The sequence below is a fragment of the Salvia splendens genome, chromosome 11 (assembly GCF_004379255.2).
Source record: "Salvia splendens isolate huo1 chromosome 11, SspV2, whole genome shotgun sequence".
In the NCBI taxonomy this organism is placed as follows: Eukaryota; Viridiplantae; Streptophyta; class Magnoliopsida; order Lamiales; family Lamiaceae; genus Salvia; species Salvia splendens.
The window spans coordinates 25,246,445-25,271,898 of record NC_056042.1 but is presented as its reverse complement, the minus strand read 5'-3'; the positions used below and the strand labels follow the sequence as shown (position 1 = coordinate 25,271,898).

At 37.9% G+C, this 25,454-nt stretch overlaps 3 protein-coding genes across 5 annotated transcripts; 2 read left to right on the top strand and 1 right to left on the bottom strand.

The window, feature by feature from the left end:
* The first annotated feature begins 4,724 nt into the window (after nucleotides 1-4,724).
* Nucleotides 4,725-9,942, top strand: LOC121754992 (G-type lectin S-receptor-like serine/threonine-protein kinase At4g27290). Its single transcript, XM_042150280.1, has 7 exons — nucleotides 4,725-6,158; nucleotides 6,235-6,372; nucleotides 6,454-6,572; nucleotides 8,494-8,704; nucleotides 8,787-9,024; nucleotides 9,112-9,262; nucleotides 9,338-9,942. Exons 1-7 carry the CDS (start codon nucleotides 4,880-4,882, stop codon nucleotides 9,623-9,625), a joined length of 2,424 nt encoding a protein of 807 aa, XP_042006214.1. The 5' UTR covers nucleotides 4,725-4,879; the 3' UTR covers nucleotides 9,626-9,942.
* A 160-nt stretch (nucleotides 9,943-10,102) lies between these two features.
* On the bottom strand, nucleotides 10,103-12,295 carry LOC121753815 (protein IQ-DOMAIN 1-like). 2 transcript variants are annotated; one of them, XM_042149071.1, is made up of 6 exons: nucleotides 12,076-12,295; nucleotides 11,551-11,880; nucleotides 11,132-11,302; nucleotides 10,878-10,991; nucleotides 10,497-10,811; nucleotides 10,103-10,431 (listed from the first exon to the last, which is right to left on the bottom strand). In XM_042149071.1, the coding sequence occupies exons 1-6, from the start codon at nucleotides 12,133-12,135 to the stop codon at nucleotides 10,288-10,290; spliced, it is 1,134 nt and encodes a 377-aa protein (XP_042005005.1). In that variant the 5' UTR covers nucleotides 12,136-12,295; the 3' UTR covers nucleotides 10,103-10,287. The 2 variants fall into 2 exon arrangements, with proteins under 2 accessions (XP_042005005.1, XP_042005006.1); XM_042149072.1 differs by having other exon boundaries at nucleotides 10,103-10,428; nucleotides 12,076-12,291.
* A 3,748-nt stretch (nucleotides 12,296-16,043) lies between these two features.
* LOC121756271 (GTPase-activating protein GYP1-like) lies at nucleotides 16,044-20,907 on the top strand. 2 transcript variants are annotated; one of them, XM_042151768.1, is made up of 10 exons: nucleotides 16,044-16,343; nucleotides 16,928-17,078; nucleotides 17,174-17,357; nucleotides 17,763-17,833; nucleotides 18,473-18,610; nucleotides 18,701-18,792; nucleotides 19,528-19,799; nucleotides 20,031-20,116; nucleotides 20,208-20,309; nucleotides 20,577-20,907. In XM_042151768.1, exons 1-10 carry the CDS (start codon nucleotides 16,237-16,239, stop codon nucleotides 20,736-20,738), a joined length of 1,365 nt encoding a protein of 454 aa, XP_042007702.1. In that variant the 5' UTR covers nucleotides 16,044-16,236; the 3' UTR covers nucleotides 20,739-20,907. The 2 variants fall into 2 exon arrangements, with proteins under 2 accessions (XP_042007702.1, XP_042007701.1); XM_042151767.1 differs by having other exon boundaries at nucleotides 17,171-17,357.
* Nucleotides 20,908-25,454: the final 4,547 nt, after the last annotated feature.

Genomic DNA, 25,454 nt, shown 5'->3' with positions numbered 1-25,454 from the left:
AAGAAATGAAAGAGAGAGAATAATTTTTTTTTTTGATTTTGAGTCATGTTTTTCATGTAGTATAGGTCAAAATTGATTCTAAACATATAGCTAAAATACGAATTCGATCCAAAACATTCAATTTTTGAAAATCAGGTCCTAAACAAATAAAATTGTTGTCGATGCGGTCCTTTTTTTGACGGAACCGTCAAAATTAATGGTCAACCATAGATTAGTGTAATTTTGACCGGATTAGGCGATTTAAATTACTGTAGCTATTTTTAAATATTTTTAAAAAAATTCTGAAATATTAAAAAATGGTTCATCCACCCACCTTCTTCTGCGGTCCCGCTTCGTCATGGAGAAGAAGCTCGACGCCGGCGACCTCGCCAAGGACCGCCTCTTCATCAACTGGCGTCACCACCCCCACACCCTCGACGTCCACCCCCCTTCCTCCATCCCCAACCACTTCTCCATCTGCGCACCCTCGACCACCACCCCTGGAGCTTCTGCGCCTTGATCTCCCTCATCAGGTTTGACAATTTCTTCTCTGAAGCCATGGGATAATCGTTGATGGCGGAGAAGTGCGGCAACAACAAGATTTAATGAGAGCGATGCCGCCTCCCGAAATTCCCCAATTCCAACTCAACCTTCATTTAAGGTCCTAAAATCACAATTTGCGACCAGCGTAAGAAGCTTTGGCGTCGTGCCGCCACAAATTATACCACGTCATCGGGCTCTACCTCGTCGATTTCCGAATCAGATTCGGACTCGGAGAGATTGAGGAGCAAATCGGAGAAGATGAGTTCTTCGAGGGATTAGAGGGCGGCGCAGGACGGGGTGTCGGGGAGCAGAGTTGGAGCTAGGACATGAGGGATTGGAGTAGCAGGTTACGGAAGTTGGGGGTGGCGGTGGAGGAGTTGAAGCCTCCGCTGCTGTTCATGGTTGTGGAGGAGTTGAACGAGAGTAAAAGACAATGAAGAAAATTGTTCTTTTTAATATTTTATTTTTTACTACTTATTAATTAATTATAGATTAATATTTTAGGACCAAAATTGACCTTTACTCTTTTATTAATGAGTTTTCTATTGTACAAATATTTCAGAAATTAAAAAAATAGCTACAGTAATAAAAAAATGACTAATCCGGTCAACAAAACACTAATTAACGGTTGACCGTCGGAAATTGACGGCACCGGAAAAAAAGAATCTGATCGACACGAATTTCATTTGTTATGGACCTGTTTTTCAAAAATAAATATTTTGGACTAAATTCGTATTTTGGCCATATATTTAGGACTAAAATTGACCTTTAATCTTTAAAAATTGATAACAAAAAACTGGTATACTCTACTTTAATTGGTTCTGGTTTCGAAATTAAAGTTTAGTATATGCACTGTGAATGCTATTTTGACTACAATCTAATTCCAAATACACCCTTCAAACTCGTAGCTTGCAGATAATCGGCATTCACCGATTGGCGTAAATAACCAAATATTTATAGATAAATATGAAATTCACAATTAGCCGTCCAAGCCGAGATAAATCAAGGTTACGAGCCCTAGCGCGTACGCCCCAAGCGCCGCCACAACGATGTCGTTTCCGGGTTTCACTACCACTTCGAAACCCGCAATTCCAGCCACACCCACCGGTACTCTCTTCAAAACCTCCATCGCAGCACTCGAAACGACGGCGTCGGCGAACAGCTCCACTGCGAACTCTCCTCCTCCTGAGCGGGGCGGCGGGAGAGAACGGTCTTCAGAGCCCGATCCACTTGGATCCGGTGGAGCCACTTGGAGATGAGGGGGACGGAGCCGGACAGGATGCCGTGGAGGCGCTCGGAGGCGGAGGAGAGCTGGTAGGGTCTGACTCCGGCGAAGGCGTGTTGGCTCAGGGAAATCACCCGATTTTTGGAGGCTGTTTTGAACTCGCTTTGAAGCTGAGATACCCATTTCACCTTCAGATATTGTTTTTGCGGTAATGCCGTCCACAATAGGAATAGCCCAGCCATAACCTAGCCACTGCCACATTATCAGCACTAAAAATCCTCCTGCCACATCATAAATAGCTCAGCCATAGCCTAGCCACATCATAAATAGCCCAGCCACATCAATAGCCACATCACTAATAACAATTATATAAAATGACATAATTAACAATCACATAATATACGGAATTTAATTTACGAGACATATACGGGAAACATTAATAATACTATTAAAAATTTAAAAAGTACAATAATTTAAAAATATTACAATAATTAAAAAAAGTACCATAATTCACTCCTCGTCGCCGTCGTCGTCTCCTCCGTCGCTGTCGCAACCATCGCCTCCGCCTCCGTCGCCGTCGCCTCTACTCCCGGCAGCTTCCCTCCGTGCCGCCTCCAAATCCTCCTGCATGCTCAGGAGCAATGTTTGAAGCAAACTCTTCTCCACGGGGTCCACCGCCGCCCGCCATTCGGCCATCGTCTTGACCATCTGAGCGCGCGTTTGTTGACACGCGAAGAATTTGAGATCCGCTGTGGATTGGCCAAGGGGGGTTGCCGACTGGACCTCCTGTGAACCCCCTCGCCTCCCGTTGAGCCCGCCTGTGCCCAACCGGGCGAGTACGGCGAGCAAACGAACGATGGGTCGGGACCTCCTGGGCCGTCTCAGGGAGGTCGTGGGAACCACCGCTACTGCCGCTGAAATCACCAGAATAGTTCAACCGTTGCTTCTTCGGCCAGCCAGAGTCGACACCTACTCGGAACTTCTCGGAGTCGTTCAGCACAAGATAGCAGTTCCAGTAGGTGAAGTCCTTGTACACCCCCTTCAGGGGGAAGGCTTTCTCTGCTATCCTCCTGCAGTCGTCCTCAGTTTGCCCACTGCTCATCATGCGGAGGGCGTTGGTGTACAAGCCCGAAAATCGGGAGACCGCAACCCTGATTCGGTCCCACGCCTTCCGGCAATCATCCCCATTGCGTGGCCTCCCCTCCGGGCAAAACCTCTGGTAGGCTGCTGCTATCTTGCCCCACAAGTTGACGATCCTCTGGTTGTTCGAAACGAGTGGATCGTCGCAAACACTCACCCACGCCTTGGACAGCGCGACGTTCTCCGCGTCCGTCCACCTCCTCCGTACCGAGTTGTCGTCCTCACCCGGCTGCGAGGACTCGCCGACCCTTTTCCCCTTGCCTTTCTTCTTTGGGGCGCCCCGACCCCACTCTGCACCCCCCGTTTGAACGGGAGCATCCGGAACACCGGAAAGATCTAACCCCAACTCATCGAAGGAGAAAGTGTCAAACTGGGCCGGAGGCGCAGCCTCCGTTGGCGTCGATGTGTGCGACGAACCAGTCGAAAAATCAATACTGGGGCGATAGACGTCCCCCGGCGTCCCCTGTGTCGCGGGCGTCCCCTGCATCGCCGGTACCCCCCGGGCATCATCTGCATGCCGGGTGCCCACCCCTGCATCTGGACACTGGGTGCCCACCCCGACATTGCCGGAAACGCCCCGGGCGGACTCCCCCCCGCTGCCATCCTGGGCATCATCTGCTGCCACGGGTACATGTTGTAGTATGGGGGCATCTGACTCCATCCACCTCCCACGGGGATCGGGGGAGTTTGAGACGCGCTACTCCCTGAAGTAGGCTCGTTGTTGAGATCCATTTACCGTTGTTGATATTGTATAGAAATTTAGATAGAGAGAGTACTCGTTAATACAAGTGGTGCGAATGAAAATGACAGGCAAGTCGCGTATATATAGTGTTTCGGAAAAAAAAAATAAAAATAAAATTTCGCGCTAGGCGGTGCGCTAGGCGATCCGGACGCTGCAATAGCGCCTAGCGGATCGCCTAGCGCACGGCCTAGCGCCGCGGAACCGCCGAGCGCTAGGCGGTTTTTTATCGCGAAATCCGCTAGGCGGTTGCAATAGATAGCCTAGCGCACCGCCTAACGCCGGCGCTCGGCTAGGCGGTGCGCTAGGCTCTATTGTGGATGCTCTAATTGACCACTATAATTTCTCTGAATATTTTTTTATAATATTTATAAATAATATGTGAGTGTTAGCTAACTCAATACTTAATTATTAATTATAATTAAATAATAGTCTCCATTTATTCAAATAAATGGGCTAGATCATCAGCTCTGAAATACGATTACAAAAAATATCAATAAGAATATTAAGCCCAATTTATAATAAATTAGTTGTAACTAATTTTTTAAAAAGATCACATAACTTTAAAATGAATATAACTTTCTCGATTTAAATTATTTTTTCGCACAACCTATATCAAATTAAAGATAATTTCATAAGGATTCTAACGAGATCTCACTTGCATACGTTCTGATGTCAAAATTTTAAAAAAGTTTCAAAAATTTTCAATTTTTTTACAACAACAAATATCTAACATAGTATATAAAATATGTCAATGTAATACATGTAGAATGTCATTCTTAAAGCAACGTATTTCAAAACATTGGATTGATATTTTCAAAATCTTATATTGACATTTTCATCAAAATCCTAATTTGATAGTTTTTTTTATCTTTTTTGATTTAATTAATAAAAACAAAAATTACATGCCACAAATTTTAGAGCACTAGATTTTTAAAATTATATGCTCTTAAATTAGTAGTAATTAGCCACTAGATAGTGAGTTAACAATTGATCACTCCATGTATCGAACATATATCATTAATTGTTTAAAAATTATCAATGATCCGTCACCAGAATTGTTAATTGCAGAATAAAATATAGGAAGACGAGTTTTGAAGTCACATTCAATGATTCAACGTTCAAGTTCAAACTAAACAACATTGACTTAGATACTGATTTCAGCCCAACTTGTCGTTGTTCTTCAATCAATCACCACACAAAATCACTAAATTGATGGAATAGTGAGTTGTTTTTTTTGAATTTCCTACACAATGGCTACATTTCGTTTTCCCTGGCTTATTGTAATCCTTCCCCTAATTTTCCGGCCAATTATCGCCCAAACAGACACAATAACCGCCGACGAAGTCCTCAGAGACGGCGAAACCCTGGTTTCCGCATCCGGAAAATTCGCCCTCGGCTTCTTCAGCCCTGGTAACTCCTCCAACCGCTACGTCGGCATCTGGTTCAACAACATCACCGAAACCACAATAGTCTGGGTCGCCAACCGCCAATTTCCGCTCACGGAAAGCTCCGGCATCTTCAAGCTCGTCCTCCCCGGCATCCTCATACTCCAGACCAGCGCTAATGCCACCGTCTGGTCCTCCAACTCCCCCACCGCTGCCGCCGCCTCCCCCACCGCGCTGCTCCTCGACTCCGGAAACCTGGTCATTTCAGCTGGAGGCGAGGATGACGATTTCCTCTGGCAGAGCTTCGATTACCCTACCGACACGTATCTCCCCGGCATGGACCTCGGCTGGAACCTAATCACTAAGAAGGAGATCTACCTGACGTCATGGAAGAGCGTGGATGACCCTGCCATCGGCGAATTCAGCTACCACCTCGACCCCACGGGCTACCCGCAGCTACTCCTCAAGCGCGGCTCCGACGTTTTAACCAGGATCGGGCCGTGGAATGGGTTCCGCTTCCCCGGGCCCCCCAACCCGAAGGAGGACCCTACTTACAAGCTCACATTCGTGATGGATGAGGAGAGAGTGATTTACAGATCTGATTCAGTCGACGCGTCCTTCATCTCGCGATACGCGCTGAATCAAAACGGCGTCGCGCGGAGGTGGACTTGGGTGGATCGGACTCGCGGATGGGTGATCTACTTCAGCTTGCCATCGGATATCTGCGATACTTACAGGCTCTGCGGCGCGTACGGCAGCTGCGACGTGGCTGGCTCGCCGTCGTGCAGGTGCCTCGACGAGGAGCGGTTTGTGGCGCGGGACCGCGAGGGGTGGGTGAGGGCGGATTGGTCGGACGGTTGTGTCAGGAGGAAGAACTTGAGCTGCGACGGGAGTGATGTGTTTGTGAGGTATTCAGGGATCAAGCTGCCCGATGCTCGGGATTCGTGGCATGATTCGTCGTTAACGCTCGTTGAGTGCAGGGAAGAGTGTTTGAGGAACTGCTCTTGTATGGCGTACACGCAGCTGGATATAAAGAGGAAGATTGGATGCTTGATTTGGTATCATGACTTGATTGATATTAGGACTATGTCTCAAGATGGACAGGTTTTTTACGTGAGGATGGCTGCTTCTGAGGCCGAGGCTGGTTAGATTTAATTTCGTTCATGTTAATCAATTCTTCTTTAATTTGTTATACTGGATCTGATTTGCTTCGATTGTAGATTCTGGCGACGGAAAGAAACGGGAGATATTGATAGCCAGTTTGGTTTCTGTGTTGGGAGTTGTTGTTTTAGTCTTGGCTTTGAGTCTGTATGTGTGGCGGAGGAAGATGAAGAATTACAAAACTCCCATTGGAGAAGGTCAGAGTCAGACTAATTACTCGCGGAGTAAACATATAGATGGTGTTCGGTTTTTGAAACATATCTTGTGTTTTTTTGCAGGAAAGTCTGAGGATCAGTCGGATTTGCCATTTTGGGAGTTATCAGTAATTCTGAAAGCCACCAATCATTTTTCATCCACCAATAAGCTTGGGGAAGGAGGATTTGGCCTTGTTTATAAGGTGAATCTTGTAATTCAATCAGACAAGACTTGCTTTTATTTTGTTTAGCCCGAAATAGGATAGAATTTAACTCTAGTGAGGTAGTCTCACCTATTCCATAAAAAAAAAAGCTTCTTTTGACTTTGTGCTCGTCTACGGAAAAAACTTGGATAAAAGTGTTTGTCGACATCGATATTAGGATATGTGCAATTAATTTCAGACAAGTTCCAGCAAAACAAGACATTCATACGTGTGCCCACTTGCCACTAAGGCCATCCACATTGGGGCGGATGATATCGGGCGCGCTATCGTCCGTTACTGTGGCTCCGCGGACTAAGCATCGGGCGCAGACGACGCATCGCGTTTTAGATTTTTTTTTAATTTAAATTCAAAAATTTTGTTATATATATACCTCAACTTCACTTTTCATTTGTAACTTTTCGATTAACTTGTAAACTCTCAAATTACGCTATAAAATGGATTTCGGTGGATACTCAAGTCCTAGTAGCCCGATGTTTGGAGATGGCGCACGGTGACCGGGTACACAACCTGGCGAATATCGGTCGTTCGACGCCAACACGCAGTACGATCCGAACTTCAGTACGGATTCGTACGGTCTCTCCGACATGTAGTCGTCTCCAACTCGCCCCGCCGCCGCCGCCGCCCCCGCCAGAAAGAAGCGGACCAAGCACCGGGCGCACAAGTTGCCACCTCCGACAACTTGTGAAGAGTACGCCCCCGGCCGTACGAACTACCAGCCGGAAGAAACCCTCGTCTTGGCGAGGTGTTGGGTGGATATATCGGAGGACCCGATATTCTTGAACAACCAAAAGCAGCTCGCGTACTGGGAGCGCATCGTCGAGCGCTACAATGAGGCGAAGCCGCCGAGCGCGTACAAGCGCCAACGGGAGCAACTCCGCAAGCACTGAGATCAGGTGAAGAAGTAAGTCAACTTGTTCGCTGCGGAGTACGAGAAGTGCTCGAGAGATCAGGGAAGCGGCGAGAGCTTGAGCGACGTGCGCGATAGAGCGTTGTTGTCGTATCAGTCCATGTACGACGACTTCAAACATTTCAATATCTGGGCGCTCTTGAGGGACAAGTAGAAGTTCCAAGGCTGGATTCTGCACACCAGTGCGGCGAAGAGGACGAAGACCACCGATACTGGTGGTTACACGACCAGCGAAAGCGGAACTCGTCCGATGGACCTCAACCAGACCTGCACGGAGGAAGAGACTTCCGGCACACCGATGTCCTCCCGGCGGCGTCCCATAGGCGTCAAGGCTGCGAAGAACAAGGGAAAGACGAAGGCGACATCCTCCTCGGCCGCTGCCCCCCATCGCCGATCCCGATCCCGATCTGATGGCACGGATGTTGTTGGATACGCACAACGCCCTTATGAAGTGTACGGATCCTGCCAGAGCCGAATTCCTCCAGAGGTTGATCGATGAGTTGAGCCGGAAGTTGGGGCTTTTGTAGGATAATCAATTTTTTTTATTTCTAACCCGTGTAACTTTTTTTTTATAATCAATGTATTTTTTGCCGTTCTTAGTTAATCGTTGTATTTTTCTAAGTTTGCATTTATATATTTGAAAACATTTAAATTAATTAACAAAACAATAGTAAAATGCTTAGGGCACCCCACTGCTGGTGGAAGGGGATGATAAAATGCTGACGTGGCGATGCATAGGGCGGGCTTTAGGGTGCCCCAAGGTGGATGCTCTAAAATTCATGAGGCCTAGCTGTATAGATGATATTTTATCATTTAATGATGAGAAATTCCAATTGGCAACTGCGTGACATGTATAAATTTAATTCTGTAAACTATGTCATTCACTTTGACTTTAATCATTAATGCAAGGTGTAAATCAATTTATGCAGCTAACCAGTGTATTTTATTTGAGTACTATTTAAAAACTAATGCTATAACAAGTTACAATGATAGGGAAAGCTGGAAGGAGGGCAAGATATTGCAGTGAAACGGTTATCAAAGGAGTCGAGGCAAGGGCTGGAAGAACTCAAGAATGAAGTCATCTTAATCTCTAAGCTTCAGCATCGGAATCTTGTTAAGCTTCTCGGATGCTGCATCCAAGGAGATGAAAGCATGCTCATCTATCAATATCTTCCTAACAAAAGCTTAGACCTAATCTTATTTGGTCAGTCTTTGCACACTATCATCTCATGCCAATCTCACATTTTGTCTAGTGATCTCAACACAAGTATGTACTTAATTTACAGATGAAACAAAGAGTAGATCTCTCGACTGGCAAAAGCGCTTCCACATTATCAATGGGATTGCAAGAGGGCTCTTGTATCTCCATCAAGATTCTCCCTTGAGAATAATACACCGCGACCTCAAAGCCAGCAACATCTTACTGGATTCTGAGATGAATCCCAAGATATCAGACTTTGGATTGGCAAGGAGTTTCGGAGGGAACGAGACTGAAGCGCAGACGCGTCGTGTTGTTGGAACATTGTGAGAATGCCTTGCTCATAACCTCATACGCATACACACGTTACTGTCTTGGTGATTTATGACACTATTGTACTTTCTGTTTCACAGCGGATACATGTCACCCGAGTATGCAGTGGATGGCTTGTTTTCAGTAAAATCAGACGTGTTCAGCTTCGGCGTGTTAGCACTAGAAATTGTGAGTGGGAAGAAAAACAGAGGATTTGCCCACACTGACCACCGCCTCAACCTTCTTGGTCATGTATAAATTTTCCAACTATTTAACTTATTCAAATGATTGGCATTTCTATTTTGAATAATGTGTGTATGTTTTCAGGCATGGACACTCTACCAAGAAGGGAGGTTGGCGGAGCTGGTGGACACGTTCCTAAACGGAGAATTTGAGTATGCGGAGGTGGAAAAATCGATAAAAGTAGGTCTGCTATGTGTGCAGCAGAATCCAGAAGATCGGCCAAAGATGTCGACTGTGGTGTGGATGTTGGGGAAGGAAGGTGAGATTCCGGAAGCAAAGCATCCTGGTTTCTTCACAGAAAGACAACTAGTTAGTGGTGAAGCTGTAGCATCAACCAATGATGTCACTATTACCATCCCACACCCCAGATAGACACCATACAAATGATGGAGCTGCTCTAATTTTGATAGCTGGTTCATACTTCTCATTGTCACTATTTCATTCTTTGATCCAATCTCATTTGGCACCTCCCAAAGGAATGATGCAGCTGCTTTCGAACTCTAAAGGCATTAATCACTCTACTGCTTGGCCAACACATGAAAAAAAAAGTGATTATTTTTTGATGTAGGATAACACAAATGTGCATATTCAATCATTCAGCTTGTAAAGGATCAAAACCATTTTTATTGTTTGTGTCCTCACAAATTCACAATATTGATTTTCTGTAATGATAAAATTAGCCTTGTATATGCTCATTTAGTTTCATAAATTGTGTTGTTGATATAAATCCGCATAAATTGAACACGGATGTTCGACATTGAGTGAAAAGCAATGTCCAAGATCCGAAGATTATTGAAAAGGCCAAAGGATGAAGACGGGGATGAAGAAAAGAAGAAAAGAGCATAATCCTGAAGAGTTAAATAGAGTCATGCTCTATCTTGAAACACTGAAGAAATATGATGAAATGCGAGTTCTAATCGATCATTTACCCATCATTATTGAGCAAACGACAAAATATACAAGAAATGAAAGGGGCGATCGAGATGCAAACGATACACTATATATCTATACAAATTGATTAACTCCAACTTCAATCATTGTTGCACTGTCTCATCATGCAATGCTACTTCAATAGAAGTGACATTCTTGGTGTCTCTCTTATTAAGTCCAGGCTGCTTTTGTCTCTTTCTCTTCTCCTTCTCTTCCTCCACATGCCACATCACTTTCTTCACATCCTGCTATCAATATAGATAAGAAATACATAATAGAGATATTTTTTTTAAAATTTTGTTTAGAGTTAAACCTTTGATTCTTTTGGGGTCAAATGGCTTGATGTGGAGCTCTGTCTAGAGAAGCTTCTTTTAGCTAGATTCCTAGGCTTGTTGGTTGGCTTTGGAAGATTTTTGGGGAGAGAATTCGAGAATTCAAATAGTGAAGAAATCTCATTAGATCCACAGCTCTCCTTCTCCTCCAACACTGCTGCATTCCTTGCCATTGCTTTCGTGTCGTCTGCTATCAGCTTCATCTCGGGCTCTCGCGCTGCCATCCATCGCTCCAGCCAGTTCCACCCCATGTTCGACTCCTCACCGCTGCTGTGCTTCTTCGAACAGATTCTTAGCTGCACAAGTTCACAATTGTTATTAGGCCAAGTTTATAAAAAAAATCAAATCAAATTGTTAGTAACCTGTTGTGAGAAAGCGTAGGCGAGAGCCCTCTCGCGCCTAGCTGCTGCTTCGAGCCTGTTCTGCATTCTCATCTTGGATATCACACTGCTCACAGTGCTGTCATCCCAATCCTCCTATGTATTTAATAATATGTCACACAAAAGTGTGATTAATTGACTCAAAATGTAATTGTTTTGCTTGTATGTATATACATTATTGCATTAATTTGTGGAGTTATGAAGTCTTGGCAACATAATTTGGTGTCACACTGTACCTGGATTTTGAGCACTTGTGCCCGAGTTGGACGACGTAGAAGATGGCAGACGTCATCCCTTTCGTCCTTGATAGAGAAAATGTGGGATGAATCGGCAGTTTGTACTTCCAGTGATGTGCCTACAGACTCTCTACTCGGACTGGCAGCACCGCGTCTCTCCTCACGCCTTGCCTGATCAAGTTTCAAGTAACTATGACAAACTATATAACAGTTTGCTGATTCATGAATATCAGTAGGGTTCAGTGATATAGAAAGTGTGTAACTTATATGTTTTGTGATGTCAACTCAGTAAACTGATTGGTTCTTAAGGTCTCATTTTAATATAGTAGTTCTCAACTGATCACAACTACATGTCTAAATATAAAGATTGAGGAGAGAGCATAAGTATATGCAATGAAAATGAATGTAATGATATTGACCATAACGTTTCTAAATGCTGACTGAATGATGAAGGCAGCATCTTCCTGCTGGAAGAGTTTGTAGGTTGAGTTTTCCTTCTCCTTTGTGTTGTCATAACCGGGCTCCGGCTGGTTGACCGTGGCCTCGGAGCTACGCACAGAAGCCGTATCCTCCTCTGGCCGGCTGCCCCTCGTATTGTCCGTTGCCACGTTGCTTCTAAACGAAGCATATTCCGTCTCTGCCACCGTGGAGGCGGAGTCCTCGAGTGAGCTATGCTCCTCTCCGCATAAGTAGGACCGCACTGAGCTACTCCATTTCCTTTTCTCTGAACCACTGCTCCCTTGATGGCTCTAAAATATATGTGAACATTATTATAAGGTTGTTATCTATGCAAAACTAGATCGCAGAACAAAATCGTCATGGTTTATTGGGCGGCATTTTTGTATTAAGATGTATTTTTGTTTTGATCATTTTCCCATATACATTATATATATATAAATATTGGGTATTTGTAATTTGGAAATAAATGAAATATTAATACTTACAGTTACATGCATCTGGGTTTTGGAGAAGACGCTTCTAACAAGCTTGCCAGTTATGCCCATCTCTGCCCAAACAATCCCGATAAATCAAACTGCTTATGTCTAAGAAAAAAAGAAGTATAAATATTTGAAAGAATGGAATCTTGAATAATTTAGAGTAAAACAACATGTGCACAACTTTGGAGCTGGAATTGGGAAAAGCAAACGTGACATAATTGTAAAGGGGAGGGAGAATTGAGGGGTGCATAATTTAGTTTTCTTTTGTACATGACTTTATTCACATGGGATGGGATAAAGTTTGGTTGCAAGTGGGGCTAAACCACCATTTTACCTTTTTTTCTCTTTACTCCCAATTCAGCAATGCATGATGCTCTCTTTAAAAGAGAGTGGCATTTCGGATTTGGTTGCTTCAGCCTGTTTTAATGTTTCAAAGTATTAATTGCACTCTTCAAATGGATTCCGTCTTTTATCCATCTTAAGGTATAATCAACTTAGTTGGTAAGATGTTTCGAGTCATCTCGGGGTTAGATGTAGAATCATTATTGGTATTTTTAAGAAAATGGGAAAAAAATCATGATAGGAGAAATTAATGGTGCTACAAATCAATCCAATTAATAGATTGGAATTGGATCATTGGATGTCTATTTCTTGAATAGTGCACTTCTTTAAAGAAAAATTCCATTTCCTCTATCATTATTTAAAAGAGAGGATCGTGAGGCTAAATCTCGTAGGGTGCCCATAAAAAGGAAATGTGAGCCATGCGATCAAATCATGAAAAATGTGATGATGCCAATAATTTATAGTACCAAAACTTACACTGATGTGAACACTATCGACTTGAGTAACGGCAAAGAATGAAACATTCTTATTATTTCTTTCTTTTTTTACTTTCTTTAATTAAGTATTAAAATATCCGATTAATTTACTTTAGGAGCCAATTGTACCATGTTTTAATATTAAAATTTTGACTTGGACAGCAACTAAATGTATGGATTCACTAGTTTGATAATTCGAGGATATTGGATTCGATAGATAAGTCATTGACTTGGACGGCAACTAAATGTATTATGTATGGATTCACTAGTTTGATAATTAGAGGACATTAGAATCGATAGCTCAGTATTGAGAATACATTATAAGATAAGTTAAGATGAACTTTATCTAGGACGAAATTAGTACTCCCTCTTTTCGTCATTTAAAGTAAAAGACATATAATTTGAAGAAATTGTTTTATATTATAAATAAAATGAGTGAAAAGTTAGTGGAATGTAAGTCTCGTTTTTATATTAATTTTATAGTAGTAGAATGTGCGTGTAATGAGTTAGTAGATTATGAAGTCCACTTACTAAAAATGAAAAAAATACACGTGTCTTTAAATGGTGGGCAATTCGAAATGGCAAAAAGTCTCATTTTTATATTAATGAGTTAGTAGATGTTCTTGTTTTGTTCTAGTTTAGAAGTAAATTGTGTTTTAAATTGTGTTTCGAAGCTTGCTTATTTTCTTCCTGCAACTAATCAATTTCGATCTTGTTTTAAGCTGCAAATCCTTTACTCATCTTTCTGAAATGATTTCAAGCTTTTCTTTGTCTCAAGTTGCCATTACTATAGGAATGGCCATGTCTAAGTCTCTTTCTCCACGTAATTGTTTCGCGCAAAGCTTTCAAAACACTCTTCCATTCATGTTTTCTTACTTAGATTTAGTTTAAGCTCTCAAACTCAGTTTTCATGTTTAAAGTTCAAGTTTCTCACTCAAGTGTTTAGGTCCATACTCAAGTGCTTAAGGCGTGGTGGCTAACACCAACCCCGTGTCGTAGAAACAATCTCGAGTAGGTCCATGGTCTCTGTGATTTGACCCCGCTCTTACCGCTTATACTTAGTAATATTTGTTGCATTAGTGGGAAAATTATAAATCTTGTTGAAAGGAGGGACACGTGCATACGGCACACGTGCAAAACCCCTCTCTTCAATTCTAAATGCCAATTTCCACTTGGTCGAGTATGACTCTCTAGATAAGTGAGCGATCATCTCACTTGGCAAAGTAAGTTTGGCACAGACTATACGCGGCCGAGTAGAACATACTGGGCTCTGGCATACTTTTGTTCACTCCTAACCCAAGTGGCTCTAAGCACCAACTCCACTCGGCGGAGTGTGAGCTTCTAGACTTCGTTTGCTTTCTGTTCCTTAGCCTCTTTTCGCATATGTTCATCTATTATATCACATATTCTAAGCAACCTCGTCAAACATTACACAATAAAATATCATAAAAATTGATTGGAAATTAACAATTAAAGCACTAAAACTCGACACACGTCAAATAACCAATCCAACCTTTCAAAATATGAGTTTATCACTAGCAAAGAATCCAATCCAAATTATCCAATTAACGCTTACTTTTCCAAAACTATTGGATTTGAATCATTAGATGCAACTATATATTTAAGCCCCTTCATCGGCCAACAAATTTATGCCATGATTTTCCACTGATTTGGGTTGGTTTGCTTAGAGCATCTCCAATAACCGGCGTCACCACCGCGACGCCGATTTTTCGCCGACGCCGGTTTGAAGCCGAACCATTGGAACCGGCATCGGCGAAATCGGCGTCAAAATCGGCGTCGCCATGCCGATTCCCGCGCTGACGCCGGTTCTGACGCCGATCCTCACGGGCGCCATTGTGCGTCCCGGATCGGCGCAAAACCGGCGTCGGATTTAAATTTTTTTTTTTAATTCGAATTTAAAAAAAAATTTAAAAATACTATTTATTTATAAAAATTGTTTTTAATATTTAAAAACAATTTTTACAAATAAATTTATACAAGAAATTCGTAATAGCCCATATATATTTAATGGGCTTGCGAATTATGAAACCATTCTAGGTTGTCTCTCTTTTATAGAGACATCCTTGAATGTTTTATGTTCCACATTCGATGTGGGACAAAAACCACTCTAGGTAGTCTCTCTTTTATAGAGACATCCTTGAATGTTTTATGTTCCACATTCGATGTGGGACAAAAATCATTCTAGGTTGTCTCTCTTTTATAGAGACATCCTTGAATGTTTTATGTTTCACATTCGATGTGGGACAAAAATCATTCTAGGTTGTCTCTCTTTTATAGAGACATCCTTGAATGTTTTATGTTTCACATTCGATGTGGGACAAAAATCATTCTAGGTTGTCTCTCTTTTATAGAGACATCTTTGAATGTTTTATGTTTCACATTCGATGTGGGACAAAAATCATTCTAGGTTGTCTCTCTTTTATAGAGACATCCTTGAATATTTTATGTTTCCATATAGAAATATTGTACTTTTTTAATTTTTGTACTTTTTTTAAATTATTGTACTTTTTTTTTAAAATTAATGTACTTTCTAAATTTTAATAGTATTATTCGAATTTCCCGTATTTGTCTCGTAAATTAAATTCCGTATGTTGATACGAGTGTAAATTAAATTATATAATTGTTATTAGTGATGTGGATAGGTAGTGTGAAGGCTATGTGAGGGTTATTTGATGTCCAGTTGATGTGGCAAGCTGATGTGGCAGGAGAATTGTAGTGCTGATGATGTGGCAGTGTGAAGGCTATTTGATGGCTATTTGACGTCCAGTGCTATTGGAGATGCTCTTATTTGGCTCCCATTTGTTTCAAACTTGCTATTTCAAAAGTTGATTATTCCTATTTGTGTCATTAGAAGTTGATTATTTTGGTAAAATCAATAATATATTATCGAAATTAATTAAAAAATTTAACCTACCCTCAAATGATCAATAAATAATTTTTCATATATGAATAAATTATAAATTTAGCAATCTTACACAATAATTATGTACTCTTAACTTCTACATACAGAAAGTATCCATATATATTAGCAACACAGGAATTTTTTCTCATTCTACATTTGATCCATACAATCATATTGACCATCTTATTAATTAGAGTGAACTAAAACATTATATTAACAACATCAAACTAAAACATTATGCTTGATCAATTAAACAATATTGGGATTCAAATTAAAGTTTTTGTAATAATAAAACCATACCAAGGAAAAGCAGAAAATTGATTCAGAATATGCGAATGATGCATCAGACTCCCCAACAACGCCGATCATACAGCGTAATAACAAATTTATGATGATTTTAGGGGAAATCTAGAAGACCCTAAAATCATGAGGAACAGCAGCAACAATAGAGCTGTGGACAGAAACAAAGAAGTTTCTTCTTCATCTCCAGCTACCGATTCCAGATTCCATCAAACTCTTCGAAATGTTCAAGGGTATGTGTGTGTATTATTTTCACTGTTTTAGATCTACACTTGATTTTCTGGGCATTCCATCATTTAAATTATGAGGCCTTCTGCGGAATTTGTGGGAATTTAAGTTACTGTTCGATTTTGTGACCAATTAGTGTTAGTTTTAGCTAATTGGTTCCATCTGTTAGCATATGATCATACACTTTTATGGTTGTGTGATTTCTCTACAAAATTAAATGGATGTGGAGTTCTCAGTGTGTCTATATGTGCTGATTGTTGACGATGCAATTGAATTGGTGGTTCGGAGTTAATAAGATCAGATCTGATGAATTCAGTGGTTTTGTGCTTCTTTGAGGCTTTTCGGTTATACTGGCCTTAGTTGGTTGACTTGGTAGATCAAATTCATTTTCAAATTGATGAATTACAACTCTTTATACTGTCAAAAGTAATTCATTAGGTATCTGCTTTGCCTTAGATTAACTTGGCGTGCTCAATTGCAATAGATAGGTTGCTCTGTTTGATTCTGAAACCAAACTCTGGTGTCACAAGGATATTAGAGTTTATTCCTTTATGAAAAGAGTGAAACGTAACGTATATACTATGTACAGTTTGCTCAAGGGTCGCAGCTTCCCTGGTAAGATATTGATAACTCAGAGATCGGACCCTTTGGATCCATCAACTCTGCATTCCCCAAACATTGACAGGAGGTCTCCAGAGAGTGATAGAGATCAAAGTGAGCAACAGGACAGATCGACTGAGGTATCCATTTTTTGTTGCCCAAATATACGATCAGATCCATAGAAATCCAAAAGTTAAACCTTTGACTTACTGATTGATGTTTTTCATCCTAGAAGGATGAACTTCAAAACAGAAGTAGCACTAATGCCAGTTCCTCAGTTAACAATACAAAACCTTCAAGCACGAGTAGTCAAAGCACATCAAAAGAGATTCCTAAGTCCAATGTCGGAGCTAGAGCTACGGATTCTGCTAGGCTAATGAAGTTCACTAAAGAATTATCTGGGTCATCTGTGATCTTAGGTATGTACTTTTTTTTGTTTTCCATCAAATAAATTAGGTAGAGATAATAATATTACATGTTTATTTATATGTGTTGTGAAACTGCATACACTGAATGCATAGCTGTATGGCATGCATCACAACTTTTTTTTCTATCTCCATCTTGATAGGAAAGTCTTACAAAATTTGGTGCAACCAGGTTTTCTGACAGTCACTTCTCTGCACGCCTCTTATGTATTTCAAAAAAAGCATAGCTACTCACTTGAATATCGACGAGACTATGAAAGTATATCAATTTGATAGTCTTTTTTAACATCATTGCTGAAAGGAAATTTTCAGCTTTATTCTTGGGGTTAATGCTGAATGTCTCTCATGGCTATCTTCCTTCACTCTCTTAGTGCTTTTCTTTTTTATGAAATAATGCAGAAAAACTACGTGAACTATCATGGAGCGGCGTGCCTCCCTATTTGCGTCCAACTGTGTGGAGACTTCTCTTGGTATAAGCATTCACAATTGATCTTTTTTGCATTATTGAATTGCTGTGAAGTTCTAGTAATTTAGATAATTTTCTCTTATAGAGTTTTGACTTAGTTCTTTGGTTCATTGTTTTGTTATGGATTTCTTGTCCCTTTCGCATCAAATGTCTCTCACCCTGTGAAAGGAAGTGCAACAGGGGGTAAAAGTAAAGGCTTTCATGATGAAAATAGGTTTTATAAAATTAATAGTAGCTTATAAAGACTGAATAAGAGAATGGTGCCTGATCCTGGCCCCCAATCTGAAAATTGAGTGAATGTTTCAAAACATGTAATTGTCCACTTGCATTAGTAGCTCACCAATAATATTTTGTTTCCAGTTTCAATATATATCAAATTATCTTGATATGAAAGAGTCCAGTTGTCTATCTTGATTTTTCGTATTCTAACTTCTAAGTGTAAAAATGGGGCTATAATCAATCTTACAGTAATGCTGCAGTATTCTTAATTGATTCTTTTCAAAGAAACCTTTGCATATATTTATACATTTGTTGGTTGACCTTCTTATTCCTTTCTTGTGATGGTTAAGGGCCTTAAGGCTTATGATGCCAAGTTTTAGTATTTTTATTCTATTCTTGAACTTTAAAGATGAACTGACAACAGGGATATGCACCCTCTAATTCAGATAGAAGGGAGGGAGTTCTAAGAAGAAAGCGCATGGAGTATCTTGATCATGTTGCACAATATTATGAGATTCCTGATGCACTGCGGACAGATGAAGAGATTGGCATGCTTCGTCAGGTTAATAATCGTAGATCTTTCTTATGGGTTTCTTTGTCCTTTGATTGTTATCACTTATCACATAATTATTATTTCTCATGAACTTGCCAGATTGCTATTGATTGTCCCAGAACTGTACCTGATCTGTCCTTCTTTCAACAAGCTGAAGTACAGAAGTCATTGGAGCGAATACTTTATACATGGTAATGCCGTTTCTTGATCTAATTTTGCATCTATTTGGATTTTATTGGTGGTCCTCGTTGTGCTTTCATCTATGGGCGTCTCAACAGTATACTATTTTTGAGTGAAGGAACCTTGTTTCACGTTTCTATTCTAAGGATTATTCTGGAATAGTTTTATCTTGAATAGATTATGTTTCCTCATGCCTCTGATTCTCAATTTAATAGTTAACATAAATGTGACTGGGTAGATCTTTAAGGCCAAATGATTTTTTGTGCCAGGAATTCTTTTGGCAGCAACTACAGGCTAATCACTAGAAGAATTTTGTGTTGCTAAATAAGAAAAGAAACAACGATTTTAAAATCCTAGTGTTCTAGGCATCTTCCTTTAAGGATAGTTGATATATTTAAAAGTTTAATTTTTACTGTTTGCACTTTTTTCATCACTACTTGTGGATTTTTGAACAGGAAATAGTTTATATCTGAATAAACCTGTTTCCATTATAGTGTATTCTTAACTGAAAAAATGTGCCTTCTGAAAGAAAGAAAAGGAATTTTGATGTAATGGTTATTAGATTGTCACCACGTGACGAGCTTCAAAGTTGCATGGCTGTCTTGCTGGGAAACGTATGATATTTTTGTTTATAATAGATGCAGCTTTATGATATATCCATCAATCATTCTGCTGTTTTTTTTTCCTTTTATCATCCTTCATATCAAGTTCTGTAGTAAATAATGCTATTCTTTTCCTCATTCAAGGGCTATCCGGCATCCTGCAAGTGGTTACGTGCAAGGAATAAACGATCTCGCAACACCTTTCTTAGTCGTTTTTTTATCAGAATACCTGGAGGGTAGTATTGACACTTGGTCAATGGCTGATCTGTCTCGTGAGAAAATATTAAATGTTGAAGCTGATAGTTATTGGTGTCTGTCGAAGTTGCTTGACGGTATGCAAGATCATTACACCTTTGCCCAACCGGGAATTCAACGTCTTGTGTTTAAGCTGAAGGAACTGGTTAGAAGGATTGATGGTAAGATCTTAATAGTCAATCCAGTTGCTTCTATCTTGAAATAGGTGCCCAGAATCTTGTCCATTTAGATAACTTATCCTTTTATTAAAAACCCCATCAACTCCAAATTTGGTTGTTGCTCCATTTGTGATTATTAGATGAAAAAGTAGCTTTGAGTTTAGTTTATCAACCTCTCATTTATTGAGATAATTGATTTATCGATTAACTTGTTTGTCTTTCCAAATGAATTAGAACCTGTTTTAAAGCACATAGAGGAGCAGGGGCTTGAGTTTCTTCAATTTGCTTTCCGCTGGTTCAATTGCCTTCTTATACGAGAGGTTTGGAGCCTACATTATCATGCTATCTATTCAAGTTTTGCCATTAATTTGTAAGTACTATCAACTGTGAATGTTTTAATGTTATTTTCAGATTCCGTTCAGTCTTGTTAGTCGTTTGTGGGACACATATCTTGCTGAAGGTGATGCACTAGCGGATTTTCTTGTGTACATATCTGCTAGTTTTCTGTTGACGGTAAGATCACTTTGTGCATTTTGTCCATTGCTATTTTTGTAATTAAAAGATGAGAATTGAAAAATTAAACTCATAGCACTAGAGAACCAGACATCAGATAAGCGATAACTGAAGTCTCGCTTTACATTAAAATTATCCATCTCCGAACATGTAATGAGCGACACCTTGGATTTTTTACATTCTTGTACAAACTCGGTATTTGGGTTTTTTTTTTTCCGGGTGTTTAGGTCGGTTATGAAGTTGGAGATTGAATTTGTATGTTTGCAGTGGTCGGAAAAGATACGGAAGCTGGATTTCCAGGAGATGGTGATGTTTCTTCAGCACCTTCCTACGCACAACTGGACGGTGGTCGAACTAGAGATGGTACTTTCTCAAGCGTATATGTGGCACACCATGTTCAACAACTCACCTAGTCATTTAGCTGGCTGACTCATCTGTTTCATATCCCTTTGATTATTTGTTAATTTTCTAACTAATTTTGCTGTTTCCTACAAGGATTTGTGCTGCTGCCTTCTCTATTACCATGTAACTTGCTTCTAATTCCATCTTTCGAAACAGATGTGAAAAGCATTTGCTAAAATGGAAACTTTTGGACTGATGATAGTGTTTAGTTGTTTTTAATTTTGCATCTACGAATTAAACAGTTACACTATTTGTTTATATTAGCATATCATTATGAGTTACTCCCTTCGTCCACCATTTAAAGAGTCATTTTGACTCGGCACGGGTTTTAAGAAAGTGGTTGATTTTGTGAAGAAAAGTAAATGAAGAAAGTGAGTGAAATGTGTGACACATTTAAAGTATTAGTTTTATATTATATTGTGAGTGTAAAAAGTTGATGGGACGTGGGGTCTACATACTAAAAAGTAGAATAAAACAAATGGTTTTATACATATTGGACACCAAAATGGCAAAAGAGTTCTTTAAATGATGGAGGAAGGGAGTCCGTACTTGCATTGATTGTTACAAACTAAAATTGCTACTTCCTTTTTTAAAAATAGGAACTATTTTCATTTTGTTTCATTTCTTAAAATTAGTAACTTTTTAATTTAGGAAAAAATCTTTCTAATAAGGTGCTGACTTATTTTATTTTGTTTTGTCAAATGTGCATTCAAATTGGTACTATTTCAAAATTTTATATATTTAAAGGATGAAAGTAGTATTTTACTCTTTAAACAAAATAAGAAGTTTGCCGGTGAGTGGCTCCTCCAGACAGGGGGCTGCTGCCACTGTCGTTGCCGGTCATGGGGCAGTGACTCATCAGGCCACGCATTGTTGAAGTGCAAAACACCTAAAAGCTGAGTCTCGACCAAATTTTACCAACACAAATATGAAGAAGCAGCTGATATCTTGAAAACTCTCTCTGGAAATCCATTAGAACAGTCAATTGACCAAATTTGAAGTTTATGTAAAGATTCATTATTCGGCTAGAGTTTAGCGATCAATTGAAAATTTTAATTTCTAACATCGAGCTTGGATATTTTTTTGTAGTGGAAACTTTTTACTACAAACCTCTCATGCGAAAAAAAATCGCACATACTCGCTCCAATTACGCTCAAATCCAATTGTGTGATATTCTTAGTCGCAATGAGGTAGAATCATTTGTCTATGAACTGAATTTAATGTGAATATAGTTAACGTGATTATGTTAGGAAAATCATATCTAGTTCAATTTAAAATCAAATCAACCCAGTTTGAATTATTTGTACATTCCAATGGATAAATTCTCAATTTAATTAGTAGTACTACTATATTGGTCGGAATGAAGAAAACCAAGGGAAGCTTAGCAGAGACACGAAGGGAGGGAATGAAGATGAGCAAAAATGGCCAAGTGATATATGGTTACCTTAGTTACAATATGCAGCTGCAGAATTTTGTAATTGGCAGCTTCGTTTCTGATGATGATGCCAACTGATAACATTTGTTTATAATGATGGTATCATATATAACAATTAAAGTAGATATGATTTTCCTAACATAATCACGTTAACTATATTCACATTAAATTCAGTTCATAGACACAAATGATTCTACCTCATAGACGCAACTGGAGCAAAAATGTGCGTTTTTTTCGTGCAAGAGGGGAGCACGAGAGGTTTGTAGTCGAATGTTTCCACTACAAAAAAATATCCAAGCTCACTTTTTTACAAATTAGGTCTTAGTTAGTTAATATTACTAGAGTTTTTGAAACTATGCATTGCATTAAATATAAAAGTTTTCATTTTATTGGAATTAGAGGCATATAATCTGTTTGAGAAATGATTTAGAGACATAATGACAATGCCATAATGAGATTAAAATAGTAATTGTTCATTATATTGTTATTTGTATTTAAAATGATGTTATGTTTATATACTTTATTACCCTTTACATTAAATTGTTCATTAATATACTTAATTAAGGACATTGCTCTAATTATGCATATTCAATTATTTTGTTAACATACGACCTTTATATTTATGATTGACAATCTTTTTTTTATCTCATCTTTCTTTCATTTATTTAAAGATACATGTTTAAAGTTTTGAAATAGTGTAATTCCATTGATTCTATATATTTAGTGTTCATTTATCTATCTAATAAAGTAATGATATATTTGTTAGCAAATAATTTATAATGGATTTCTTATCAAATTAGTATTTATAATTTTAATTTAAATAAATTACTAAGCCTACATAATTAATATTTGTTCTTTCCAAAATTTAATCTCTATATATTCTTAATTCCTAAAACATTACAATTAAACCTCGATAAAAAAACAATCATATGTTCTTAACTCGTCTATTTTTTTTTATAAAATCATACTGTTAGACTTCTTGGCTCCACTCCACTCACTATGCAACAAATTAAAATCTGTTATATACTATTACTAATTAAGCTTAGTGCTCTTATTTTAAGAATTTTATGATTTTAATTCTTTACTTTCAAAAAATTTAATTTCTTTTAAAATCTTAATTTTTGAAAAATTACATCGAACCTCAGTAAAAAATAATCATATATTCTTAACTCATTTATTTAATATTCGAAAGATATATACTTAAAGTTTTCTCTTTTACTTTACAAAATATTAGAGTTAGTGGCTCATTCACTATATTGTGTAACAAATTAAAATTTGATAATCATACTGATTGAGTTTGCGGATTTGATTCTAATTCTTCATGTTCTAAAATTTTAATTTATTTAAATTTTTAATTTTTGAAATGTTACAATCAATCATCGATAAAAAAAAATAAGCATATGTTCTTAAAAGTATATTTAATATTTTTAAGTTATATAGTTAATACTTTCTCTTTTTTTTAGTATAAATATTACAGTTTGCTATATCATGCAACAAATTCAAATTGATAGTATATGATATGGGGTATTAATACTTGTTGAGTTTGCGGTTTAGATTTTAAAATTTTCATAATTTTAATTTTTTTACATTCAAAAAATTTAATTTCTTTAAATTCTTAATTATTTTAATTTTACAACTCAGATCATATAACCATATGTTGTTAAAAATTTTAAGCTATTTTAATATTTTCTTCCTAACTCTTTAAATATAGATAATATTAATAAAAATGAGTTTATGATTATTTATATTGTTAATTTTAAATCTCAATTAGTTGATAGTATATGATACAATAAAATATTTTAAAATGTGAGTAGTAGTCTCATCCAATTATTTTCATAGTATTAAACAATTCCTAAAATTATGGAATATGATCTTATTTTTCGTAAACAAAGTAATACGTATATATCTTGATATATTGATGATGGAAACATAATAGTGCATATTTCATGGTATTATTAATGTTAGGGTAAAATAGTCTCAATCTAAAAAATAATTATGACAAAAAAAACATAAGGATACTATGGTATGGAGACATTATGTCTCTAAATCACTATCCAATCTAATTTGATTGGATAGTGTAATAGCATAATTTTTCTCCTATAATTGTAAGTTATATTAGTCATAGAAGTATGTAATTAATGAAGCTTCTAGTTCAAACTAATTTGATTTTATCCTATTCAAATTTGAAGGGCATTTTGTATATACAATTTTTGTTAATGTATCTTTATTGTAATAGTAAATTTGATTCCCCGAGTTGAAATCCTACGTCTGCCATTGTATGCATCTATAAATGTCATGTTGTTAGTGGAAAGTAGGTGTAGATTTGTTGGTGTATTATTTGGTATTAAATCTTTGTTCAATTTTAATCTTTTCAAATACTTGCACTTCTCGATAATAATGCCATGATATCGGTTACTATTTCTTTTTAAATCTTTGTTCAATTCAATAATCTAAAAGAGGTAAAAATTGAACAAAGATTTAAAAAGAAATAGTAACCGATATCATGGCATTATTATCGAGAAGTGCAAGTATTTGAAAAGATTAAAATTGAACAAAGATTTAATACCAAATAATACACCAACAAATCTACACCTACATTCCACTAACAACATGACATTTATAGATGCATACAATGGCAGACGTAGGATTTCAACTCGGGGAATCAAATTTACTATTACAATAAAGATACATTAACAAAAATTGTATATACAAAATGCCCTTCAAATTTGAATAGGATAAAATCAAATTAGTTTGAACTAGAAGCTTCATTAATTACATACTTCTATGACTAATATAACTTACAATTATAGGAGAAAAATTATGCTATTACAATATTTCCTTAATCATTTTGTTTTAGAAAATATGTAAGTGATTTTATTCTTGAAAATATTCCCCTTGTTACAAAATTCACAATAAAATTTTAGATAGAATAGTCATTCATATTAATTTAATGGAATAGGTTTTTTTATTCATTTTATTCAAACTATCACAATGATATGAAGATGAGTAAATTATTCCTTTTAATAACAGAGTAAAAATTGGACAAAATACTCTTTTATTTGGAATTTCTCTCGTATTATGCCATATATACTGATATTTTATTTATTTTCTAATTTTTAATTTTGTAAGTATTATAGTACGTATTGGTAGATATTTCAAAAGAAAGAAATTGTTCGTTAGCAAAAAAAATATTTCATTTAATTTTCTTTAATATATTTTTTTGTAATAATATTTTTTTTATTTTTTATAAATATTATTTTGCTAGTATATAATATTTCTTTGTTTTATATAGTGTAATATACATTGAT

Excerpts from the sequence above, each read along its gene's own strand:
- LOC121754992 (XM_042150280.1), top strand. The coding sequence starts at position 4,880 with ATGGCTACATTTCGTTTTCCCTGGCTTATTGTAATCCTTCCCCTAATT. Across the intron at positions 6,159-6,234 it reads TGCTTCTGAGGCCGAGGCTG|ATTCTGGCGACGGAAAGAAA; the intron begins GTTAGATTTAAT and ends CTTCGATTGTAG. Across the intron at positions 8,705-8,786 it reads CTTAGACCTAATCTTATTTG|ATGAAACAAAGAGTAGATCT; the intron begins GTCAGTCTTTGC and ends CTTAATTTACAG.
- LOC121753815 (XM_042149071.1), bottom strand. The coding sequence starts at position 12,135 with ATGGGCATAACTGGCAAGCTTGTTAGAAGCGTCTTCTCCAAAACCCAG. Across the intron at positions 10,812-10,877 it reads CCTACGCTTTCTCACAACAG|CTAAGAATCTGTTCGAAGAA; the intron begins GTTACTAACAAT and ends GAACTTGTGCAG. Across the intron at positions 10,432-10,496 it reads TGACCCCAAAAGAATCAAAG|CAGGATGTGAAGAAAGTGAT; the intron begins GTTTAACTCTAA and ends CTATATTGATAG.
- LOC121756271 (XM_042151767.1), top strand. The coding sequence starts at position 16,237 with ATGAGGAACAGCAGCAACAATAGAGCTGTGGACAGAAACAAAGAAGTT. Across the intron at positions 17,834-18,472 it reads CTGTGTGGAGACTTCTCTTG|GGATATGCACCCTCTAATTC; the intron begins GTATAAGCATTC and ends AACTGACAACAG. Across the intron at positions 19,800-20,030 it reads ACTGGTTAGAAGGATTGATG|AACCTGTTTTAAAGCACATA; the intron begins GTAAGATCTTAA and ends CAAATGAATTAG.